Source organism: Stigmatopora argus, chromosome 3, assembly GCF_051989625.1.
Source record: "Stigmatopora argus isolate UIUO_Sarg chromosome 3, RoL_Sarg_1.0, whole genome shotgun sequence".
Lineage (NCBI taxonomy): Eukaryota > Metazoa > Chordata > Actinopteri > Syngnathiformes > Syngnathidae > Stigmatopora > Stigmatopora argus.
In genome coordinates this window covers 21,173,449-21,190,960 of record NC_135389.1, presented here as the reverse complement: position 1 = coordinate 21,190,960, position 17,512 = coordinate 21,173,449, and the positions used below count along the sequence as shown (strand labels likewise).

At 40.3% G+C, this 17,512-nt stretch overlaps 2 protein-coding genes across 3 annotated transcripts; both read left to right on the top strand.

Annotated features, from left to right (window-relative positions):
- The first annotated feature begins 730 nt into the window (after positions 1-730).
- Positions 731-4,674, top strand: LOC144070889 (aldo-keto reductase family 1 member D1-like). The gene is made up of 9 exons (XM_077595403.1): positions 731-885; positions 968-1,135; positions 1,209-1,325; positions 2,169-2,246; positions 2,383-2,505; positions 2,582-2,691; positions 4,073-4,238; positions 4,361-4,443; positions 4,525-4,674. Exons 1-9 carry the CDS (start codon positions 793-795, stop codon positions 4,565-4,567), a joined length of 981 nt encoding a protein of 326 aa, XP_077451529.1. The 5' UTR covers positions 731-792; the 3' UTR covers positions 4,568-4,674.
- On the top strand, positions 4,393-16,929 carry slc6a13 (solute carrier family 6 member 13). Of its 2 annotated transcripts, XM_077595401.1 has the most exons (16): positions 4,393-4,443; positions 4,525-4,618; positions 9,386-9,586; positions 9,672-9,806; positions 9,881-10,021; positions 10,686-10,767; positions 10,862-10,994; positions 11,271-11,405; positions 12,710-12,813; positions 12,952-13,076; positions 14,028-14,140; positions 14,338-14,475; positions 14,719-14,821; positions 14,918-15,018; positions 15,083-15,253; positions 16,404-16,929. In XM_077595401.1, exons 2-16 carry the CDS (start codon positions 4,585-4,587, stop codon positions 16,548-16,550), a joined length of 1,863 nt encoding a protein of 620 aa, XP_077451527.1. In that variant the 5' UTR covers positions 4,393-4,443; positions 4,525-4,584; the 3' UTR covers positions 16,551-16,929. The 2 variants fall into 2 exon arrangements, with proteins under 2 accessions (XP_077451527.1, XP_077451528.1); XM_077595402.1 differs by lacking the exons at positions 4,393-4,443; positions 4,525-4,618 and adding an exon at positions 7,471-8,393.
- The last annotated feature ends 583 nt before the right edge of the window (positions 16,930-17,512 follow it).

The following is a 17,512-nucleotide window of genomic DNA, read 5'->3' as shown; positions in this document are numbered from 1 at the left end:
GAATTTTAGAATTTCTCTCGTATAAGACGTCCCCTGAATCCCAATTTTTACCTCAATATTCAAAAAGAAAGTCATGTGAGCAGTACAAGCAGGACGTGTGTCCGTAGCGGGTTAGTTTATCTACCGGTAAAAGGTAAGATGAGTAAGTGAGTGAGTTTTTTACGTTTTATGCAAGATACCTTTTTTTTCTTACACGTCAACATAAATTTTAAGCGTTTTATCTGTTTATATTTTCTCTATTTTGAAATAAATGACCGTATCGGCCACATTGTCTTGCGTTATGGCGTTTGGTCTTTGTCACCTTGCAGTTTCGTACATGTCAATTCTAAAATGTGTGCGCATATAAGCCGTACCCTCGATTCAGTCATCATTTTTTGAGTGGAAAATACAGCTTATATGAGAGAAAGACGTCAAAATAAATTTTCTTATGTGTTTTATCTGTTTATCTTTCCTCTATTTTGAAATAAATGAAAGTATCGGCCACATCGTCTTGCGTTATGGTGTTTCGTCACCTTGCAATTTCGTGCACGTAAAGTGTAATTTGTGCACATATATAAGCCGTACCCTCGATTCAGTCTTTTTTTTTTTGCGAAAAATACGTTGTATATGCGAGAAAATACGGTAGTAGTAACACAGGTTCTTGTCTGAAAGCAGCTTTTTTATGACAGACGCTCCTTATCATTTGCGCGAATAAACACGTGATAGTTCAAGGTCAGGTTCAAGGTTCAACCGCCCGTTCTGGATCCGCTATCAGACCGTGCTTACATAAATAAATCCACCACATAAGGCAGCATGAACCTCAGTGCAGAGAACCATAAGATTTCTCTCAGTGACGGGAACCAGATCCCGTTGCTGGGTTTGGGCACCTACGGAGACCCTCGGACGGTGAGGAGGAAAAACTGGAGTGTTCAAATTTGGGGGTAAAATGAGGCCGAATGACCCAAATGTGCTTTCAACCTCTTGACAGACGGCAAGAGGCGCAGCTTTGGATTGCGTCAAGCACGCCATCGACGCGGGCTACCGGCACTTTGATGGCGCTTTGGTGTACTTCAACGAACATGAAGTGGGTCAGGCCATTCGAGAAAAGATCGCGGATGGAACTGTGAGAAGAGAGGACATATATTATTGTGGGAAGGTATAATGACTTTGGCATTTTGCATTTCATTTTTAGGAAGTCATGATTGCAACGTTGTTATGTCATTGGCTAGCTCTGGAACACCTTCCATCCACCAGAACTGGTGAGGCCAACCTTGGAACGGACTCTCAAGGCACTAAAACTGGACTATGTGGATCTCTACATCATTGAGCTTCCAATGGCATTTAAGGTTCTTAGTACACCTTGTATACACTATCATTGGGGATCGAAAAAACAAAGTAAATACATGACTTAAACCTAAAGATCTGGCGTCCTCATACATGGCACTAGTTAATACCTCTTGGTATATATCTTATTACCGTATTTTTCTGTTTAATATACCCCGCATTTAATATACCCAGGTATATTAAACGGCAGGGGTATATTAAATGGCGCACAAACGGGAAGGTACGATCCACTACGCACTCTTTATGCCGTGACTGGGTGCATCAACCTTTTGCAGACTACCTGTAGTAGGTTTTAGTAGGTCATGTAACAGGATTAACCTTAATCTGTTTCATTAGTAAACAAAATAACTTGAATGAATTTAAGTATCTATAATCATCCCCCCATGAACACCATACAAATCTTGCCCAAAAAGCTGAGTTGCCGTTTAATATACCCGGGTTTATTAAACGGCAGGGGTATATTAAATGGCGCACAAAGGGGAGGCTCAAAAAGGCAAAAATCATTTAATGTACCCGGGTACATTAAACGGAAAAATACGGTACCTGCCGTTGCCAACAATCGACATCCATTGAATTGAAACTGGCTGCGCTTGTTCATCTGTCAGCGCCATTGTGGTGTTGGATGTCCAATCCATTTTGACAGGGACAGGGTGGCAAATGAGTGCCCAATCAATTACCGGCAGACAATTTCACACATAAGTCGCACCCCCGGCCAAACTATGAAAAAAAACTGCGATTTATAATCTGAAAAATATCGTAGTTAACCATGCACAATCAAAGATGAGCAAAACACAAAGAAAGTAGTGATAAAATACCTTTCCAAATATTCAGTTTTTACATTTCAGCCCGGGAAGGAGTTCTATCCTAAAGACCAAAACGGCAAGTACATCTACCACCACACAGACCTTTGTGCAACTTGGGAGGTACTCAAAACTCAACCGTTCGCCGTCGGCTCGCTCAGACACACCGCCGTTGAAGATTGTTTCCTTCTTGACTTGTTTATGTCCACCAAGATGCATATTATAGTACCATCTTTTTATTTTATTTTTTTTGGTCTAGGCATTAGAGGCATGTGTAGATGCAGGCCTTTGCAAGTCACTGGGCGTGTCCAACTTTAATCGCAGACAACTGGAACTGATTCTAAACAAACCAGGACTCAAACACAAGCCCGTATCCAACCAGGTCTGTACTCCATGTCAGCGTTGATGTTTGCACTCAAAATAAGATGACTAATGTCGTATGGTGTCTTGTCGGCCAGGTGGAATGTCATCCCTATTTCACACAGCCCAAACTTCTAGACTATTGTCGTCAGAAGAACATTGTTATTGTTGGCTACTGCCCGCTGGGCTCGTCCAGAGATGCATCATGGTACATGCCAAAACCTTTTAGTATTACTAGTCAAACATTTGGATTTTTTTTAAAGTAACAAGCCCTGCTCATTTCTTGCACAGTAATCCCTCGATTATTGCGGATATTATAGACCAGACATGGCTGGGATCATCCCAAAAAATCACCCCTATTATTACTAGCATACTAATTTAGATTAGATTAGGACTTTATTTCATCCCGTATTCGGGAAATTTCCTTGGTTGCAGTAGCAAGACAGACACAGAAGAAATTGTAGACCTAGGTAAAAAACTGGAGCCACATATATAGCAAGACAGACACAGAAGACATTGTAGACCTAGGCAAAAAAAACTGGAGCCACATATATATCTATATATATATAAATATGTGTGTGTATATGTATATATAATGTAAGTACCGTATTTTCACGACTATAAGGCGCACTAAAAAGTCTTAAATTTTCTCCAAAATAGACAGGGCGCCTTATAATGCGGAGCGCCGTGTGTAAGCTCTAAAGCCTAACTGAGAACACTTCTTGCCGACACGCTTCTTATATAAAGAGAAGGCGGACGTGGGTGGGGTCAGACGCTAAAGGCATGCCCCTACAAGGTACCCGTATATAGTGTGGGCATGTGTTTATTGCAAAACAATTTCGGTTTGGTTTCTAAGGCCCCCCGAAGCAGCGGTGAAAAACCAAGTCACGAAATTGAACTCTGAGCTTGCCGTCATTCCCGGAGGCTTAACTAAAGCGCCAGGCTAGTTGCGCTAGCTACTATTTGCAAATGGATTGTGGCCGCCTGGACGAACGTATAAAACTCGGCGTTTTCGATGACTCTTTTGGACAATTGTTCAATTCAGACACAGAAAATGAGGACTTTGATGGATTTGCGGGTGATGATGACGTGAGTACATTGTAAAATGGCTAAATAAAGTACAACCCAACTCAGTTTTGCTTCCGTTGCCTGTTTTTAGCGTGTGTCCGTATGTTTAAGATGGTGTATGTTTTGCCATCCCTGGCTGCGCCTTTAAATGTGGTGCGTCTTGTGTGTGTGTCAAATACAGAAATAGCACTCATTACTGACACTGCACCTTTAAATGCGGTGCGCCATATAGTCGTGAAAATATGGTACTGTATTTGCAGTGAAAATAGTTCATCTGCGTTTGATATAAATCCAAAGAAACAGGTTAATGTGAGTTTTAGTCTAAGTCCTTGAAAGCGAGGTACAGCTTTGCGTTTAGAATGAAACTGTTTGTGAAGGCAGCAAGGCTTTGTTCTTAATTGTATTAAGTTCATTTTGTCTTCTTGTGGCCATGTCTGGTCTACATTATCTGCCATATTCCAGGGATTACTGTAATCTTTTCTTGGATTGCCTATCATGACCTTTTGTTTCTTGTCAAACAGGGTGAATGTTACATGTCCTCCCATGCTGGAGGACGAGCTCCTCACGTCCATCGGGAAGAAATACCAAAAGAGCAGCGCTCAAGTGGCTCTGCGCTTTAATGTGCAAAGGGGAGTGGTGGTCATTCCCAAGAGTTTCAATCCCATGCGGATCAGACACAACTTCCAGGTGGGCGTTTTTCAGACCAAAACAAAGCCATACAATACGACTGCTTATGTAAATTGTCATCGGAAATGGGAAATATTTTCTTCTTTTCTTTGAACGCGCGATTGCAACGCTCGTCCTGTCAGATTTTTGACTTTTCGCTGTCCGAAGAAGAAATGAAAGCCATCGAAGGGCTCAATACGGACATTCGTTTTGTGGAGCTTCTCATGTAAGTAGGACTGACTTTTTAAAAAAAATTGTTGCTATTGTGTGAAGTTACATGCTTGTTTTGTTTGTCTGTTGTTTACAGGTGGAGCGACCATCCAGAGTACCCGTTTCATGACGAATACTAATTATTAAAGCCTAAATCATGTGGCCCGGTGGGAACAAACAATGGACTACAAGTGAGGGCTTGTTGGCATTACAATATTAGATCCATTAATCCATCTCTGTCTCTATGGATGTAATTACAGTGGTACCTCGACATACGATCTTAATCCGTTCCGGGACTGAGATCGTATGTCGAGCTTTTCGTAACTCGAGCGGACGTTTCCCATTGAAATGAACTAAAAACAAATTAATTCGTTCCAACCCTCTGAAAAAACACCAAAAACAGGATATTGGATTGGAAAAAAGGTTTTATTTCTTATAATTTGCCATCTATTAACAAAGTCACACATAACTAGTGGTTTAATAGTAATAAAATGTGTTTAATATAAGTAAAATTAGACGCATTTTGCGGAGGGTAGAGACAGCGAGGGAGGAGTGTTCGGGGGTACTTTATCCACGGCAACAACGCACCGAACAAACAAATTTATGTATTTTGTTGTGTGCACGAGTATACTTCATTACCCAGAAAGCCCTCTTTTTGCCCGCGCATGCGCGTTGTGCGTTTCCTGGTCGAAACTCGTCTGAATAAATCGTTCAGTCCTCGTAGATATCTGTTATACACGAAAAAGATGCGGCAAAGAAAGACAGTGCGCTCCAATGATAAACAGCCTCTCATGTCATGGCCACCTGGCTCTCTCGCATCTCGAAATTTTGATCGTATCTAGGGCGAATTATTCGATCGAAACTTTCCTCGTACCTCGAGCATGTCGTAGGTAGAGCTGATCGTAGGTCAAGGTACCACTGTATACCGTATTTTCTCACATAAGACGTATTTGTCGCTCAAAAAATTGATGACTGAATCCAGGGTACGGCTTATATGCGCATAAATTAGACTTGACATGCACAAAATTGCACGGTGACAAAGACGAAACGCCATTACGCAAGACAATGCGGCCGATACGTTTATTTATTTCAAAATTGAGAAAAGATAAACAGATAAAATGCTAAACAAAATTAATTTTGATGTCTATGAATGAAATTCAAGAAATAAAAAAAAAACGTATCTTGCATAAAACGTGAAAAAAAACTCACTTGCGCCTGCCATTGCTCGCTCAGGGCACCGCCGTCTTACCTAGGGACAACAAACTAGACCGCTACGGTCACACTTCCTGGTTGTACTGCTCACATGACTTCCTTTTTGAATTTGTCTACGTGCAGGCCACACCCTTTCGGAATGTGCAATCTAGCAGACGATCCTTTCGATTACCATTTTCCCTTCAAAGTAACACATTTGTACTCCGTATTAAAAGCATGAATATGGAGGTGAAAATTGTGAATCAGAAGGCGGCTTATACGCGAGAAATTGTAAAATTCAGCAGACGGTCCTTTCGATTAAACAGCCGCTAATATGCGAGAAAATACAGTAATTATATTATATGATAATTTTGTAGACGCAGCTCTTGTAATTGGCTCCCTTTCCAAGTAGGTGAACAGAAACACCACTAGAGGTCAGCAGTTTCCAGTGAATGCTTTAAAATGGATTCTATTAGATTGATAGCAAACAGACTTGAATTTGTGTTGAAATCCATCTATTGATAAGTTTCCCTTTTTTGTCAATATAAACAACACGGGGTGGTTATGTCATTAATAATGGTTTTAACAAAACTAATGAGACATGAAGCACAATTGAGGCAAATTAAGCCTTTATTTCATTTTATATTGCTTTCCCACTGTTTATGTTTGCTACGATGGTGGCAAAACACAAAGATTTAAAATGATGGTGAAATGATTGGACAGGTTTTCATTAAAGTCCGAGCCATTGCAGCTGAAGCAAACGCGATTGTGTCTGGAATTATAATTTGATTTTAGGTGGGGGCTGTGAGCGGGAGGGGGGCACGTGGCCTGCTCCTATTCTCCTCTACCTCCATACAGAGCTTTGGGTTGCTGACAAATGCCATGAAGCCCACCATTCTAAGACCCCTGTGGTGGGAAAAAACATTCTGAATGGTCTGTGGGGAAGGAATTTGCTTGGGGGGGAAAGAAAGACTTGTTTTTTGCCCCCTTTTAGAGGCGCTACATCGTGCAATGTGGAGCCATGTCCGTCCGATATTTCTAAAAAAAAACATTTTAATATAGTATGTTGGGGGGATTGTGCTCATAATTTGAGGTGAAATTACTAAGTGGATATGTTAGTGTTGTTTTTTTATGTATGTATATCATAGCTGTCAACCTAGACTAATTGCTCGCCTAATTAATGGTTGCAATTCCCCTTATTAAGCGATAAAAAAATACAAATGCAATGCATTACTCGTATAAAAGTCTAAAGTTTTCTCCAATGTGGACGGGGTGCCCAATTAGTTGGTGCACTAAATTCAAGATTGTGTAGATGTCGCTGTATGACGCTGACAGTTTGATTGTCTGGGTACATTGCTTGCTGACGCGCTATAGTATTTATATAGTGAAATATACAAATTAATAGCAGTCGGCGATGACGTTTTTGTCCGCTACCAGTGACCGAGACGATCCGGATTAGAGCCCAAATGGGTCAAACGAGATCGGTTTTACGAAAAACGTACTTTAAAAAATCCCGTAAAAAGTTGTTATACGGCATACACAATTTGAAATGATCAAAAAACGTATAAAATGCGGAAAAAACGTATACGTTGACAGATGGTTTATGTATATCAACATCAGCGTGTGCGGACGATTGGTCGCCGGTCTTTTGGTCGCCCTTTGTCGCGGTCCTGGCGACCAAAAGACCGGCGACAAAACAAGGTAAAACAACACGGTCTACGCATCAATAAAAAAAGCCAACAATGGCCATGAGCAGTTTCACTGAGCTGACATGTGAGTGTAGAAGAGTTTGTATGTACATGCGTTGTCCCTTTAAGAAGCGACGTCCGTCAGGGTCTTAGCTAGTTCTCCAACAAAAAAACAATAAAGTCTGGGAAATTTGGAGCTTTTCTTTAGCCTAATAATTACTAGGGCATTAAGTATGACTAAATAGTAATTCACAGTTTGTATTCAGGGAATTTGAGCAACGATTTAAATGGTAATTAGCACTTACCTTCCGGGCGACCAAAAGATCGGCGACCAAAAGATCGGCGACCAAAAGACCGGCGACCAATCGACCGTGTACCAACATCAGCATGTCTAACATTAGCGCGTTCGTTATTTGCCATGTAAAATCTCATTGTCCAATGTAAGGACTTCGCTTGTGAAATTCAAGCTTGTCAATCGCAGATAATGAACAGAGATCTGTAGATGGCAGTGTTGCATCGCTTTGGATTTTCGATTAGCACAGCTTTTGAGTTGACGAAATAGAATGAGGAGTGAATCTGGATTAATAGAGTTAAATGCGCAACACTAAAACAGTTTGTAGTATGCAACAAATAGTGAAGAAAGTTGCTCTGTATGTCCAGATTTGACCAAAAAGGTTCATTTATTCAGCTGTTTTAGATCTAAATATGGATTAGAAAGCATTTTGGGAGACTTTGAATTGACCAATTGGAGACATGGCGACACACGATGCAAGCCAAACGTGAACAACCTTTGCACCGTCCTTTTTGAGTATACAAAGGCCTGAAGAAAATGTGTGTCCGTATGTGTGTTTGTGTGTGTCTATGGAGTGTAAAAGTTACGCAATCAGTGCACAAACCTGGGCCAGCACAGACCACCAGTGTGCTGAAATTTTGGAGAAACTGCTCCAGATAGGAGCGATACGGAGGCTCAGGATTTGGGTTTTGTCCATTGGAGTTGGAAACTGTCTTTCTAGACCACCTGCTCCTCGAGCAGTGTTATGTAGTTGAACCTTCAATTTGGCTTCCTTTTGTTTAAAGGTCATGAAAGGTAAGTGAGAAAAGTCTTAGGAAATAATCATGTAAGGTTTTTTTTGGTCCTTTTGGTTTTAAAATGCTAGCAAAAATATTTAATTGATTAAATATTGGCTTTGCTGAATGGCTGAATACATGCATAACAATATAAAGCAGGGATGGGATTTAGTCATTTTAGAAGGAATGTTTTTTTATATATATATAAAATGATTCGCTATTAATGTTAGATTGTTTTTACTGTGATTAATATTTTTATAAATAGTAAATTAGTCAATTCCATTATTACAGTCTACGTATATATTGAATGGGTCAAATGTATTCCTTTATTTCAAGCATCCTAATTTCAATATCTGACATTTGATCTGATCTTTATCACAGGAATGAAATTATTACACTTGTTAAGAAGCAATTTAAAAAAAGCTATTTTTAATGTGTTGTCATTCATCAAAGTCAGCAATGAACATGACATTAGTGACATCAAATATTGACTGTGTACATTGTAGTGACCACCAGGTGACCCCAAGTGTTACATAAAAAGTTAAGCATTAGCTTGCAGTTATCAAAGTGTAGGCCACGGGGTTATGGGGTCATTCAAATGATTTTTTTTTTTATTAAAAGAAAAACTGATGATTTTTGTTTAATCTGATTTATCCATATTAATGCTGGACATCCAGATAATAGATTATATTCCAAATGTTTACATGTGTTGGTATTCTTTCAAAATACCAAATTAAATTGAATGTTTTGGAGGAAAATGAGCCAACATAAAATCCAAATAAATGCTGTTTAAATTGCTTGACAAGAGGCGTATTCTATGAGTTGCGTGTGGGCTCCCTCTAGCGGCGCGAGAAAGTACAACAGCCAAAGTACACTTTGACTCAAGTAGTTTTGGTCATCCTTTTTTTTAAAAACTATATTCACTATATTTTAATGTGCACTCAAATCTATTGAATGACTCGAACCACCGTGTAGTAATGTTTTTTTTCTGTTTAATATTTCATCCTCAAGGTGACGCAGTGCAGCGGATGAAGGCGGAGGCCCCCAATGGACGGGGAACCCCTCTGGACGTCGTCGTCAGTCCAGAAGAGGACATGACAGAAAGGGGACAGTGGGGCAACAAGGTGGAGTTTATTCTGTCCGTGGCTGGAGAAATTATCGGGCTCGGAAACGTGTGGCGGTTCCCTTATCTGTGTTACAAGAATGGAGGAGGTGAGGACAACTCTTGCCCAATTACGGCCTTGTCAAAAAATTCAAGAAATAATAAAAAGATTGGGATTCCAATGTGTGTCTTTAGGTGCTTTCTTCATCCCGTATCTCATCTTCCTCTTCACTTGCGGCATCCCCGTCTTCTTCTTGGAGACGGCGCTTGGACAATATACCAGTGAAGGCGGCGTTACAGCCTGGAGGAAGATCTGCCCTTTATTTGAAGGCACCCACATTTATCAATTTTTTTTTAACCCTCGGAAATAATTTCACATCAAATGATGCTTACTTTTTTGGCAGGAGTGGGCTATGCTACTCAAGTGATTGTGGCCTTGCTGAACATTTACTACATCATTGTGTTAGCCTGGGCTATCTTTTACCTGTCCAATTCCTTCACCTGGGACCTGCCGTGGGCCTCCTGCAATAACACCTGGAACACGGGTAGGAGCCCCATTTTTATATATTGTATTTTCATACCTGTCAACCTCTGCCGATAACTGCCCTTATAAATGATTATGATTCCCCTTACAAACCCCCCCAAAAACCTTACAAACACCGTACGAGTCGTACGACTCGTACGGTGTTTGTAAGGTTTTTGGGGGGGTTTGTAAGGGGAATCATAATCATTTATAAGGGCAGTTATCGGCAGAGGTTGACAGGTATGCATTTTGCACGGCAAGTATTACTCCTCTCGTTTTAGCGATCGCTGAGCCATTCGCACTGACTAACGGGAAAAAAACTAACACTGAAAAAAATGCAATGCTCCGCCCAGTGCTCGCAGAGACATTACACGAGGGAGTTGCAAGGGAGTAGTCTCTCTTAAAACACACCCAAATTCATCAGGGGCCCATTAAAAACAAAGAATAAATGATTTTTATTTTATTTTTAAATAGGCAGATTGGATTTTTGGCTCTTTGACTCTCACATTTAATAATGTTGGCTCTTTGTGTCTAACTTGTTGGCCACCTCCGGGATAGATTAATCAATGATTGGTTCCTAAACACATTTTTTACTCGCTATTGTATCTCAATATTTTTTTATTTTTTGTTCAGAAACCAATTGACGTGTGCAATACTAATGCATTTAAATCCCTCTTTAATTCAAGGTTCCTGTGTCACATTTCAGAGAAGGAACGACTCCATCGTTCCCTCGGTGAACGCTACGTCGCCGGTCATGGAATTCTGGGAGTAAGTTCCTTTAATTCATGTTTTTTTTTCTTTCTGTTTTTACTCTTATGCGCCACCAAAATGCATAACGGAGATTTTGTGACACGTGTCGCAGACGCAGGGTGCTTCGGATTTCCCCAGGTATCCATCAAATTGGTTCTTTGAACTGGGACTTGGTGATTTGTCTGGCCGTCGCTTGGGTCATCTGCTACTTCTGCATTTGGAAAGGAGTCAAGTCCACTGGCAAGGTAGGCCCTTTCTCACAATTGGATGATTTTTAGGATGCAATATTAATAATGCACATTTTTCCATTCTTCATATTTTCACCCATGTGTCGAATCTAGACCTGCTGATCAATGTTTCTTTTTGCTCTTTCTGAAGCACTCTACACATATTTTATATGGCCCAACAGACTCAATGTCTCCTGTTAGCTTTGTAAAATGTGAAAGGCAAAGTAGAAAAGTGGAATACTTTTTGGTATCTGCACGAAAAGATTTTGATTCCCGATGATCCTTCCGACGCAGGTGGTTTACTTCACAGCCACGTTCCCTTACGCCATGTTGGTCGTCCTGTTGATCCGTGGAGTCACCCTGCCGGGAGCATCGCGGGGGATCTACTTCTACCTCTACCCTGACGTGGGACGTCTTTCTGACCCGCAGGTTTGTCCCGTTGTAGTGGTAGTAGTGGTTGTGGTTGTAGTAATAGTAGTACTTGTAGTAGTAGTAGTAGCAGTAGTACCAGTAGTAGTAGTAGTAGTAGTAGCAGTAGTACCAGTAGTAGTAGTAGTAGTACCAGTAGTACCAGTAGTAGTAGTGGTAGTAATAGTAGTTGTAGTACTTGTAGTAATAGTAGTTGTAGTACTTGCAGTAATAGTAGGTGTAGTACTTGTAGTGGTCGTAGTAGTACCAGTAGTAGTAGTAGTACTAGTAGTAGTACCAGTAGTAGTAGTAGTAGTAGTAGTAGTAGTAGTAGTAGTAGTAGTACCAGTAGTAGTAGTAGTACCAGTAGCAGTACCAGTAGTAGTAGTAGTACCAGTAGTAGTAGTAGTACCAGTAGTAGTAGTAGTACCAGTAGTAGTAGTAGTAGTAGTAGTAGTACCAGTAGTAGTAGTAGTAGTACCAGTAGTAGTAGTAGTAGTAGTGGTACCAGTAGTAGTAGTAGTGGTACCAGTAGTAGTAGTAGTAGTAGTGGTACCAGTAGTAGTAGTGGTACCAGTAGTAGTAGTACCAGTAGTAGCTGTAGTAATGGTAGCTGTAGTAGTACCAGTAGTAGTGGTAGTTGTAGTAGTAGTGGTAGCTGTAGTAGTTGTAGTAGTACCAGTAGTAGTGGTAGTAGTGGTAGCTGTAGTAGTAGTGGTAGCTGTAGTAGTACTTGTAGTAGTAGTAGTACTTGTAGTAGTTGTAGTAGTAGTACTTGTAATAGTTGTAGTAGTAGTACTTGTTGTAGTAGTGGTAGCTGTAGTACTTGTAGTAGTAGTAGTACTTGTAGTAGTTGTAGTAGTAGTACTTGTAGTAGTAGTACTTGTAGTAGTTGTAGTAGTAGTACTTGTTGTAGTAGTGGTAGCTGTAGTAGTTGTAGCAGCTGGGGTTGTAGTAGTGGTTGTTGTTGTTGTACTTGTAGTAGTAGTAGTAGTAGGGGATTATGTTACACATCAACTAGATGGAGCAATATTATACTAGTAGTAGTAGTAGGGGGTTGTGTTACACATCCATTTGATGGAGCTATAGTAGTAGTAGGACATTGTGTTATACATTCACTAGATGGAACTATAGTATTAAAATACGGTAATTGACATTTTATTGAGGGGCAGAAAATGTCCAATGTTAAGAAAGGAGCTTTTTTGTCATACAACCGCACAATCCCCTTTCACCAATTACTGAATTTACAGCACCGACGTCGTACACGCTCTTTACCAAAGTGCGTAGTTTGTATCTTGTTGGTTTCTTTGTCGCGCGCGCTCAAGGTGTGGATGGACGCCGGCACTCAGATCTTTTTCTCCTACGCCATCTGTCTCGGCTGTCTCACCGCCCTGGGAAGTTACAACAAGTACAACAACAACTGCTACAGGTCAGCATTACACTACTTTGGCTTTGAATGGCATTTGGTTAGGAAGTTCAAAGTGCCCTTTCAAAAAAGCATGCAAGTTTGACAATAAGCTCAGAAAATGTCCCGACAGCATCTTTACGAGCTCCTTTCTCTTTGCAGGGACTGTCTGTCTCTGTGCTTCCTGAACAGCGGCACCAGTTTTGTGGCAGGCTTTGCCATTTTCTCCATTTTGGGCTTCATGTCTTACGAACAGAACGTCCCAATCTCGGAGGTGGCCGAATCCGGTCAGTGGTTCTCGTCTCTCACCTAGAAAAGGCTTAGTTGAGGTTTCAGCGGGTTTCATTTTCACACCGTGTCGATGTCGAGGGTTTCCATTTTGAAGGATCATTTGACTGTTTTTAATGTTTTTATTTGAATCCCAAATGTGGACATTTTCTCAATCAGTTTTCTAACTCAATGAATTTGGTTGCGTGTGTGTCAGCTTGCTAAATCTGCTAAACCGGGGTGTCAGACTCGGGTTAGTCAACGTCAACTCGATTTCATGTGGGCCGGACCATTTTAGATATAATATTTAGTTGTTGTTTTTTTTAATAAATGGATTAAAAGAACTGGATTAAATGACTTGAATATTCAGTTTATTTGTAGATCTAAAACAATGTTTATTTTAGCTTTTTTTATATATATTTTTAGATTTTACAAAATGATTTTTGAACTAAAAACAGAAAAAATTTGGATTAAAAAATGACAATTATTGATTTAAAAAGAAGAAAATCAGGAAATTTTATATACATCTATACTCTTCATTTTAATTTTTATCCTAAAACAGAAAGTCGGCACTCATGATGTACTTACACAGAAAAAATCGATTAAAAAAATTACAATTATTGATTTAAAAAGAGGAAAATCAGGAAATGTAATATACATCTATACTCTTCATTTTAATTTGATCCTAAAACAGAAAGTCGGCACTCATGATTTACTTACACAGAAAAAATCCATTAAAAAATTACAATTATTGATTTAAAAAGAGGAAAATCAGGAAATTTAATATACATCTATACTCTTCATTTTAATTTGATCCTAAAACAGAAAGTCGGCACTCATGATTTACTTTCCCGGGCCACACAAAATGATGCGGCGGGCCAGATTTGGCCCCCGGGCCGCCACTTTGACACGTGTGCTAAACTCAACTTAATTGTGACCAACATGTTTCCTTGAATTGTATTCAAACGCAGGTCCGGGGTTAGCGTTCATCGCCTATCCGCGAGCGGTGTCCATGATGCCTTTCTCTCCTCTGTGGGCCTGTTGCTTCTTCATCATGGTCGTCTTTTTGGGACTGGATAGTCAAGTGAGAACGTGTTAACTTCAGTTTACAACCGTGGAACCTGCTTATACAGATAAATTCAACCAAAATAGCCAGGCTAATTCATTGATGTTCACTTCTGTGATATTCATCATTGGATTCAGGTTTGGTTGGGCCTGTTCCGTATTCATTCGCAGCATGGAAACGCCATTCCATCTCTCATTTTTCCATTTTTTTTCCAGTTCGTGTGCGTGGAAAGCCTGGTGACGGCCATGGTGGACATGTATCCGTCCACTTTTCGACGCAAATACCGCAGGGAGCTTTTTATCCTCGGCGTGGCTGTGGTCTCCTTCCTCATGGGGCTGATTTTACTCACCGAGGTCAGTCAGAAACTAACACGACTTCTTAAAAATCAGGCTAAAATCAGAATATTAGTTATCATTTTGTAACAATTTTCCTATAAATAGGTCAACTCATTCCCTGACATTGACGGCAATAATAAACATCAACTTTTAATGCGAATTATCTTGCTAATTGCGGAAAATTTAACAGTAATGTGGGTTTTTTCCAGATGCTATTCCACCATTGGAATATTAAACAAATCTTTCACATGTCACCCACAGGGAGGGATGTATGTTTTCCAGCTTTTTGACTATTACGCAGCTAGCGGGATGTGTTTACTCTTTGTGGCCATTTTTGAGACCGTTTGCATTGCGTGGATTTATGGTGAGTGTCTTTCCTCCACGGATGGAATAAAAATGCCTTTTTATTTGCTTTTATTTGATGCCATAATGTCCCATTTTTTTCCCCGTCAATTTACAGGTGCAGACAAGTTCTATGACAACATAGAAGACATGATTGGTTATCGTCCGGGCCCTATTATTAAATATTGCTGGCTCTTTTTCACCCCCGCCACCTGCTTTGTGAGTTGGACACGTTCAGGTTAAATAGGTTACACGGCTTATTATTTTCTGTTTTCTATTCTAGGGTACGTTCGCCTTTGCCTTGATCAAATACACCCCGTTGAAATACAACAACGAGTACGTGTACCCGTGGTGGGGTTACGGAATCGGTTGGATCCTGGCCCTGTCTTCCATGCTGTGTATTCCACTTTGGGTGGCCATCAAACTTTTTAACACCCCGGGGACACTACGACAGGTATTGTGATTCACCCACAAAGGAATAACATGGTGCCAAAAATACTTAGTGGACTTAGTTTGAAGTTAAACTCGTAACGGAATCCGGATTCATTGAAAAAAATAGTAGTTATACCTCTACTTACGAAATTAGTTGGTTCTAAGACTTTTTTTGTAACTTGAAAATTTCGTAAGTAGAGGTGTACTTTATATCTAAATTCTCTCATTCGTTCCACGGTCCTTACACAACTACCAACTAAACCAGGGGTCGGGAACCTTTTTGACGAAGAGAGCCACAAACAATTCATATTTTCCAATGTTATTCCTTGTGAGCCATACTACGAATTTAAAATTCAAAATACATACATGTAAACAAGTGCCTTTTCAATTTTTTTTAGTAATTTCACCACTTTTAAAGTGGTAAAAACGGAATATTTTTTAAAAGATTCTTATGCTGTTGCTAATCAATGAGAGGATGCATTCCAGAAGAGTCTACTGCAAAAAAATGAAGATTAAAGCAGTTCTAGATGTAATATCTCAGTTCTGTCACCAGCAATTCCCATATTTTAGCTCACAGGTTAGCAAAGAGCCAGATGCACCCATCAAAAGAGCCACGTGTGGCTCCCGAGCCATAGGTTCCCTACCCCTGAACTAAATAAACCCTTCAAAATGGGTCAAAGTGTCCCAATTTTTTAGGAAAGATGTCAGGAAACACTCAAAAATGAAAGAAAATTATTTCATAAATGTCTTCAAATGAATAACAAGCATACAAAATCTATCCGTGAAGCTAACGGTAGGCAACGGACAGAGAGGAGCACACAAACTCACAAACACATGAACATTAATGCAACATCAAGAATTCAAACAACAACATTAACAAATGTAATCAACAACAAACGTGAGAATCAATGCGACAATATTTTAAAAATAAAATAACAGATAAGGAAATGCATTTACTTTTTGGGGGATTTTCGAACTTGGATCTTTTTCGTATCTCGAGGAACTTATTTGCATATAAAAAATGTCATAACCTGAAATTTTGTACCTAGAGGCGTTCATAAGTAGAGGTATGACTACTGTATTGTCAGAGTAATAGAATTATTTTTTCTTCCCAGCCTGTTACATAACACTTTTTCCATGGTCCTGATATCCGTCGTTGTCTAATTTTTCAGCGCCTCGTTTTCTTGACCACCCCCGCCCATGATTTACTCCAGCGTGAACGCAAAAGGGAGGATTTGACCTCTGGCGACCTCTATCGGAAGGCACCTCCTGTCAAGGAAGGCTACTCGGCCGTTCACCAACTGGAGTCCCGTTGCTAGAAACTTGCAAGGTCTGGGTTCGGCCTGTGACCGCCCCAACACTCATTGCCGTACCTCGATTGAGGCTACGGAGTCCTGGGAGTCACTTGAATAGTTTTTTGCTGATCTGGTGCTCATTCCTACGTTGAAACGTTGAATGTTTGCCGTCATGACGACGACGACGACGATGGTGATTGCATTCACTTGATCTATGCAAACATCCCTTTGCCAACGGCAGAGTGAAATCTCACCATTATTTTGACAGTGTTACAAAAACAACCATCTGTTTCCTCATACCGTTTTAGATGTATTTTTGACTTATTCAATCTGTACTATGCTTGTGTTTAATGTTTTAAAGATGATGATTTTATAACTCATTAAAAAGTAGTTGATTAAGGAATATGTTTTTGGCAGACGCCATTTGTTGGGAAGATTTTGTGGGACCTTTATTCATTTGCATTCATTTTCTGAACCGCTTATCCTCACAAGGGTCGCAGGGGGTGCTGGAGCATATCCCAACCAACGATGTGTACCAGGCCGGGGACACACAGAATTGGTGGCCTTCTAATCGCAGGGCACGAGGAGACAAAAGACTACCAATCATAGGTAAGTTTAGGCAATTTAGAGTGTTCAACCAGCTAGCCTAGCATGCATGTTTTTGGGATGTGGGGGCAAACCGGAGTACCTGGAGAAAACCCACGCAAGTACAGGAAGAACATGCAACCTCCGCAGTGAGGAGCCTCCTAGAATCGAACCCTCGACCCTAGAACCGTGAGGGCAACGTGTTAGCCACTCAGGCACCGAGTTACCATATATACCTAAATTTTACATATTTAACCTTCTAAGATCCAAACGCGCAAGGCATGCCTTTAATTTTCTCTTTGATATTTAGACTAATTGGGACCTGATGAATGTAAAAACAAAGAAGTATCTTTTTACATGATATATTTTTTTTGAAAAATGATCATAAGTGGACGCCAGGC